At 45.8% G+C, this 8,488-nt stretch overlaps 1 protein-coding gene across 1 annotated transcript in view; it reads right to left on the bottom strand.

The window, feature by feature from the left end:
- Positions 1 to 2,702: 2,702 nt before the first annotated feature.
- The window catches only part of HS3ST3B1 (heparan sulfate-glucosamine 3-sulfotransferase 3B1), a 41,515-nt gene continuing 35,729 nt past the window's right edge, over positions 2,703 to 8,488 (bottom strand). Inside the window, exon 2 of the mRNA XM_070561139.1 lies at positions 2,703 to 6,660. Within this exon, the coding sequence (XP_070417240.1) occupies positions 6,042 to 6,660 (619 nt within the window). The 3' untranslated portion in view covers positions 2,703 to 6,041. The remainder of the gene's footprint in view (positions 6,661 to 8,488) is intronic.

Genomic DNA, 8,488 nt, shown 5'->3' with positions numbered 1-8,488 from the left:
ATATGATACAGCCTCATTAGCTTTAATTGCCACGCTGTAGAGTAGATCCCCAAATTTGTTAATCTTACAACTGGGAGTTTGTACCCTCTGACCAACATCTCCCACTTCTCCCACCCCCAGCCCCTGGGAACTACTCTCCTCTGTTTCTCTGACTTTGTCCTTTTTAGATTCCACATGTAAGTGAGATCATATAGTAGCTGTCTTTCTCAGTCTGACTTATTTCATTCAGTGTAAGACCCTCAAGGTCCATGCTCGGAGCTTTTTAAACAGACGAATGCTGGGGCCTCATCCCCTAGAGATTCTCCTGGGATTGGTTTGAGGTGTGTTAGGGCTTCAGTATTTTTTAAGACCTCTCTAGGTCATTCGAATATTTGCCCAAGCTTGAGAACTACTGCTCTAAACTGTGCCATCAGGTTAATGTGTAGATTTTAGGTCCATTTTATTACCGTGCTGTAGAAAAAGCATAAAATTGATGGGATGGGGTGCAAAGTCAGGTCAGCACTCAAGGCCCACACATATTTCACCTAGTGATATGTTCGCAGGTTTGAAGGAACGCGTCTCTCTCTAATGCTGGCCTTTGAAAACCGAGTGTTAAGGAAAACTTGTTTCCCACCTGCCCGTCGTGCATCCTCCGCCATGGCAGCGTGTTCTTTTCACTGTCTTCCCAAAATGCGAGGCTGGTTTCCAATTCTCTGCGTTTTCTTAGTGTGAATCCTGGTGTTGCCCAAAGTGCGAGGAAGCCCAGAGTGCCAGCAGTGCAGTCTTCCTCTGCAAAAAGAGGAGGATTGGTGGTAGATGTTAGCTCAGGGCTAATCTTCCTCAAAAAAAAAAAACCTCAGAGGTATACCAAATACCAGAGGATTTGGGGGCGGTGTTCGTATTTTGGGCATTTGTGGACTCAACACCAAATAGCATTGGGCAAGTCATGCCCTCTTCAATTCTCTTCCATCCCTCATGGCAAGATGCAAACCTCAGTTACGTGCGAGTCTTCAACAGGAGAGAGCTTTCCGGGGAGCAGCAGGTGAGATGGCGTGCACGGCTTGATTTATACATAGCTGGAAATTACTAGCATGGCTTTGTTTTCATTGTATTCATTTTCTCATGATTACCTCCTCTTTATGGCAAGAGGTAACTTTTTACCCAAGATTGTGATGTTTCCCTTTGAAATTAAGTAAAATAAAAGTTTCAGCTATACAAAACGAATTAAGTCCTAGAGATCTACTCTACCTATATTGTGCCTATGGTTATCAATACTATATTGAATACTCAAAAATTTGCTAAGAGGGTGGATCTTATGTTAAGTGTTCTTATCATAAAAAAAAGAGAGAGGGTGAAGCAAACTTTTGGAGGTGATGGATATGTTTATGGCATTGATTGTGACGATGGTTTCACGGGTGTATACTTATCTCTAAACTCATCAAGTTGTAAACATTATGTACAGCTTTTTTTTTCTTTTCTTTTTTTCTGCTGAGGAAGATATACCCTGAGCTGACATCCTCTGCCAATTTTCCTCTTTTTGCACATGAGCTGCCACCATGGCATGGCCACTGACAGACGAGTGCTGTAGGTCTGTGCCTGGGAACCAAACCTGGGCTATGGAAGCAGAGTGCACCAAACTTAACCATTAGGTCACTGGGGCTGGCCCTGTACAGCTTTGTGTATGTCAATCATACCTCAATAAAGTGGTTTAAAAAACGAAAGTCAGAATTGTTGAGTTCAAGCCTTAATTTGTCAATTTAGTGTCAGCTACTTTAAAACGCAACCAGAGAAGGGCTGGTCCGGTAGTGCAGCGGTTAAGTTCACACTTTCTACGTCGGCAGTCTGGGGTTCACCGGTTTGGATCCTGGGTGTGGACTTATGCACCGCTTGTCAAACCATGCTGTGGTAGGCGTCCCACATATAAAGTAGAGGAAGATGGGCACGGATGTTAGGTCAGGGCCAGTCTTCCTCTGCAAAAAGAGGAGGATTGGTGGTAGATGTTAGCTCAGGGCTAATCTTCCTCAAAAAAAAAAAAAAAAACTCAGAGGTATACCAAATTAAAATCAATTAAAAATTGAAAAAAAATTAAGTAAAATAAAGGAATGAATCAAATGTTTAAAACAGTAGATAATAGTCATACAGATGGTGTGCTGTGTCAAAAGAAAACAGAAGGTCATTTGAGACGGGTTAAAGACAGAAATGCTGTCTTGTCCAAGGCCTTTGCTGCTTCTGTCTTACGAATAAGGATCTCCAAACCACTGACATGAGACTACGCTGCGAATGTGCAGTGTGCAAAGGGAACGCTCCCATTATCCAAATCACCCATCCTCATCATGCTCCACTTACACTGCACCTGTCGCGTGACAGGTGTGCACATGGCAGCCCCGACGTACCACCCGGCTGGAAACCGAGGCACCGCGAGGCTGCAGCACCCAGGGCTGTGGTGCTCTTGGGACCCGGGCAATGGGCAGGCCTTCCTCCAGGGGTGTGTTCTCCAGGGGACAGGAGCTCTCTCACCCATCTCGTAGCTTTCAGAGTCATTTACACAAAAATCCACTCCAAATATCTGTGGATTGGTTGGATTTTGGACTGAACCCTTTACAATCTGAAACCACCTGCCGTCAGAATGCTCGTGTCTGTGTGCGTACCCGTGTGATCAGTTACTGAATAAAGTAGCGTTTCCTTGTCCATCTGCAACACATAAACATAAAAGTACTCACAAATTGGTAAAATATATTTTATTTGTTCATACAAAGAAATAGTATGAATTACCAGAATTTTGTTTTCCTAGAAACATCTCTCTCCGTGTAAAATTAATTTGTGTTATACATAGGACAAAATACTTGATTTTTTTTTTTTGTACATATTGGCTATTCTAACACCCAGGTTACAGAAGACACACTGCTAGAATTTGCACAGTATTTCAGATTACTGGGCTGAATGAAACTCACTCATAAATTAATGTTACAAAAGTGAAAAAAAAAATCTAACCACACCTTTACGTTTTATTGACCATCTTTCTTGATAAACCAAAAAATGACATTGACTTCTGTGTCAGCATTTTAGATACATACTGTTCCTAGTTTACTGGAACCTTCCATTTTCCTTTCTTATGAAAATATCCTGGCGGGACCTGAAACTGTGTTTCTCCAAAGGTCTAAAATATATGTCACTCAAAACGACTTCCAAAGAGAATCCCATCAAGACAATTTCTCCTCCTCCATCTTCCAATTAAGTATTTATTACTCAGTCACTATACCTAAATACCTTTCCAGGGACTACCCAGCAAGAAAGCATGGGATAGATAAGAGCAATAAAAACCTTCAATCTTTTTGTTAACCTTTTTGTTTGTTTTTAATGAGAAAAACAAAACAGAGGAATAAATACTCCAAGGGATATCAGAGCCTTTCCTGTAAACTGGAAGAAACCCAAAACACGTGGTAGGACAAATTGCCAAAACAGAAATGATGTTTGTCTTCTAGCAGCTAACAAGTTAAGCTGGTGGCCTTGCAGATGGCTAGAACGGGAAGAAACTCAAGGCTTAATTTTACGTGTTGCCTAACTTCTCCAGGAGCAGGACGTGCAGGCTCAGGCTTTCTAATAACTATCACATGAGGGGCTGTAACCTTGGGGCAGACGCTGTGTCCGGATCAGGCAGGAACTAGAAGCTATCAGACCCCTAGGAGGAGATGCACAGGAAGCTGGATTTATTTGTCTTCCATAGGAAAATTTGCTCTGGTCCATCAGTGCTAATTATCGACATCTGTTTGGATTCAAGGATTTGACCTGGCATAGAATCTTGACCCACTTCAGTGTTCGTGACTAAAGGACCCTCCTTCTATCTGAAAATTTCCTGTTTCAGTTTTAAGGCAGGGAATAAACAACTTAATCAAAACTGTCCAGCTTGCAGAGATGGTGGGGACCTGAAGGGGAAGGAAAAGCACAGGCATATTTCTCTCCTACTGTGTTGCAAACCCTGCTCTGAACCTCCCTGCAATTCTACATCATGAGCCACGTCAGAGCAAGAGAGTGGCCAGAACGAGGACCGGGCAGGATCAGCTGGTGGACTACTGACTTTTATTTTACGCAGTGTTATGCTGTAACTGAAAATAGATGTTCTTAGTCTTATTTCAAAGGCGCATTCTGATTGGAAAAATGCACAGCCAACTAGCACCCTTATGCAGGTGTCTTTGACTCCTAAACAGCAAGAGGGGAGACCATGCTGTGATCATGGTGCTCCCCCAAGTGCAGCTTCTACTCTACTTGGTAGAGGCAGGAGCAAAGCTATGAAATGAATATCATGTCTCAGGAAGGCACTGGGCCCCCGATGCCCAGCCTCCTGCATAGAACCTACATGACGTAGGCTGCTACATGAGTTTGGCTGCTGAGCGTCATCTGGGCTCAAACTTGTGGGCGACTACAAACCAGATTATCGACAAGACATCACTTAAAGACCAGTAACACCTCTGATCAGTTTCTAAAGATGAATTACCTTTTTATCTTTTCATACAAGTTTTGTTACTCTATTAGGTAAGATATCCCATACAACATATAAAAGTGTCCTTTGTAAATATCACAACCCAACCATTTTGACAAATATGTCTATCTTCCCACATATTCCTGCATGAAAGTATAAGTCAAATGACAAGTCTTTTACGGTCGAAGCATTCTGGTTTAGAAAACTGAGGATAAAGTGAATATGTCATTATGTGATATTGCTCTGTGGTTACCCAGCTGCCACTAGCTGGTCATCATAAATGATCCTCAACTACTATCTTGACAGAGAGGGATGAGGAGAGCATTCAGCATCAGCAGCCACAAGGTTGGCAACCCTTCTGCCAAGACCTGGCTTGGACAAGGGAGAGCTGCACAAGGGCAGCCTTCAGTGCTCACAGGCCACGTGGGGCCAGCTTTCCAAGCCGGTCCTTACAAGGGCCACTCCTGGCTCTCGCTGTTTGGCTGCTGGCTACAACAGACCAGGCTGTCGATCTGAGATGAGCTAGGAATTCCAAGGAGAGGAGTTCCAGACATCCAGCAGGGGGCCAGGGATCCCACCTGTCCTTTTGGGGGTCTTCGTGTTTTCTCCCCATGGAAGTGGCCAGCCTACTGGGATGTGCACTACACAGGCTGGCTCTGCATCTAGCAGCATCTCAGTAGATGCAGATGGCCTGGGATGCACCTGACCCCTTTGGGTCTTGACACCCGGCACCCTTGGTTTATGTGGGTGGCTCTGCTAGCCTAAGGGATTCTTTGGTGTGTCCAAGCAGAGCTGTCTGCCTGGAGAACAGTGCATGGTGTGCTCTCTTGCAGAGGAGAAGAGATCATCTTTATTTCTAAAGCAGCACCCAAGCAGCTCACACACGTGACCTTGGAAAGAGGAGGCTAACATTGGCATACACTTCAGGCTGGTTAATGAGCCAGGGGCTGGGCCAGAAGAGGATGCAGGGTCATCCTTCAAAATCAAAATCAAAAGCTGAAGTAAATGGACCCTGGCATGCAGACTCTAACGGATGTGGATGTCCCTGCAAAGGTGGTGAGTCCCTCATGTGCTGAGCGGACTTGGGGGAAGACCCAGCGCTGTGGCTTGGCGTCTACATCCTGGGAAATGTCACCACGTGAACGAGGAAGCTGCTACGTGAGGTCTCCCCTCCCGAGAGCAGCACTGCAGAGGCTGCGCAGCACCCCTACGAGGCACACGGGCAAGAAGAGAACGGAAGCTGGAAGGAGACAGCAAGCGAGTCCAGACGGTGATGGAAGGCTGCATACCCGTAACAACAAAAATCTCAAGTTGTGCTTTTCTTCTTTTTAAATATAATGGGTAGGGAAAAAAAAATGGAAGCACCATCAATTGTGAGGAAAAGAACAAAATATTAGAGTCAAACACTTTGGAATGTTAACAGATTATGAAGCTAACTCTATAAAGAGTGTGGCTAGGCAGCTTAGTGAATTAATTGCTTATGAATTAAAAATAAATTATTATAAAATAGATTTCTGTACATTTTACATACATATAATCTCTCTCAATATATAAGCCAAGTGGTAGGTTACACAGTCCTGTCCCTTCAATCCCAGCCAAAGTCGTGCCCGGTCATCTGGTAGAACTTGAGGTTGAAGGGCCGGTAGAAGGCGCGCAGCCTCTGCACCACCTCGCGGTCGATCTCGGGGTGGGTCCTGCCCTTGGTCTTGCCCAGGCAGTGGGGATTGCTGCTGCCCTCGGCCTTCTTCAGGCAGGGGAAGCCCTTGGTCTTGTTGAAGTAGAAGTGCTTGTCCGTGATGATCCTCTTGAGGCCCAGGAAGTCCTGCACGCGGCCCAGCTCGCCGGCCGGGTCGCTGATGAGCCGCTCGCCGCTCACGAAGAGCATCTGGCCGATGGGGAAGTGGCGCAGCCAGTGCTCCAGGTGCTTGGCGTAGATGCCGATCTGGATGGCGCTCCACGACGTGTCGATGACGCCCGTAGTTCTGTTTTTGAACGTCAAGCTCTCGAAGGTGGGGATGTCCGGCCGCTTGGAGAGCGTCTGCGTGTAGTCCGAGATGGCTCTGGTCACCGGGTCCCGCACCACCACGATGAGCTTGGTGTCCTTGGACATGGCCGAGATGCGCGCGGGCGCTTCCCGGGTGACAAAGTAACTGGGCGTCTTCTCCATGGTGATCTGCCCGTCCAGGGTTCTCGGCATCAGGTCCCTGAGCAAAGCAAACAGACCAAACTCCAGTCAGAAGGTGACACGTCTTTGGCCACACGTCTCACTGTCGTCACTTCTAATCCTTGCACCCTCTTTACTGGGACTAGTTGTAGAAACGTGAAAAACCACAAGCAGAATTTCAGGGCTGAGCGGCACATGAAAGTCCCCTCTCAAGTTTGGAGACCAGACCTACCCAGCTGAAATGTGAAGGCACCTTTCTTCAAGGGAAAAATTTGAGTAAGACATGCGTTTCTCTCCGATCCTCTTGTGAGAGACCCTCCCACAGAAGAGACCTCGCCCTTATTTTTCAGGGCATCTAGCTTTTAGACTGCCCCAAACATCTGATGTCAGAACACACAGGCCTTTGGCCTCTGGACATGCGCCCTTCCTGAACCATAGCACGTGGGGCTCCTGGAGATTTCGCCACCCAGGGGCCCTCGCTAGACTGCCTTCAGGTGCTCACCAAGCTGGGGCGGGTGTGCTGTGGGACACGCCCCCTAGCCAAGTCAGGATGTACCAGCTTCCCCGCAGTGACCACTGACAAAATGCCTTTACTGTGAAAAGCATGCCTGAAGGCCACAAAGCACACAGCAGCCAAAAATCATATAAAAACCTTGCATGATATGTATCACAGCAACAATTGAAACAAAAGTATGTAGACAAAACTGTCAGAACCTACGGGAGATACAGGCCATGCATTTGGACCAAAAAGCAGTCTTGTGGTAGTGATTAGGACAAAAAATAACACCAGTCAATGACATAAGACTGTGCCTTATTTGCTCTCTGAGCCTCAGCATCTTCATATGTGAAACTGGAACGATTTTCACCAACTTCATTCAGTTGTTATGAGGTTTGTAAAACCGAAGCAGTTTAGCTTAACAGTCAAAGAATGTGGGCTCGCAAGTCAGGCCTCCTGGCTTCACGTCCCAGCTCTGCCACTTAGAAGCTGTGTCACCTGCAACAACTTACTTTTCTGGACTTCTTTTCCTCATCTGCAAAAACAAAGATGCTAATACCCATCTCTGGGAGTTTAATGAGGATTACAACAATTAACGATCATAACATGCTTTGAACACGCCTGACAAACAGCATATACTTGATATATACTAGCTACTATTACTACCGTCGTTATTATCATCATTATTATAGTGTTCTATACACAGCTTACAGGACATGGTGGCACCAAAGTCTAGCATGTGTGTGGACAGGCTCGTGTGTATACATCAAAAGGAGATGTGTTAGGTAATCAGACACTAAGTTCTGGTCACAAACGTACAATTTTCCATTATCTATGGGATAGAGATTTATGATTGATTCCCACCTGGGCCCAAGAATTTTAAAAAAGACAATTTCCACATCATTTCTGACTAAATATTTACCTCTCAGTAGGACATTGTAAACTTCCAGCTTCAAGCCATCCCGAATCTACTGAGACCACCTCCTCACTTATAGAAATGATGATATAAACTGTCTCTCGCAGGAGCAGCAAGGGCCACCCCCTGGGGACAGCTCCTTCTTCACAGGGAGTCAGAGGAAGGAGCCTCTCCCTGGAAGACTGCTCCAGCACGGCAGCCAGCCGGGCTTACGCTAACGCTGGATTGACCCACTTTGCCCATTAACCACTTAGATTAATGTAGCAGTGTCGTCAGGCTAATGTGATCAAGGCTTAAAGAGAGCCTGGCTCTCAACTTATTTTGCATTTCACTCAAAAGCAGGCTGAGTCTGATAAAGTCCAGGTTTTTTTCCTGTGTTAACGGGACACTCGGCAACCAGGCAGTTTTCAAGAGTAAACTATTCAGAACCGAAGTGCTAGCACCATGACTGAAGGA

This window comes from Equus przewalskii, chromosome 10 (assembly GCF_037783145.1).
Source record: "Equus przewalskii isolate Varuska chromosome 10, EquPr2, whole genome shotgun sequence".
Classification (NCBI taxonomy): Eukaryota; Metazoa; Chordata; class Mammalia; order Perissodactyla; family Equidae; genus Equus; species Equus przewalskii.
The sequence above is the reverse complement of the archived record's forward strand: the minus strand, read 5'-3'. Positions and strand labels throughout refer to the sequence as shown.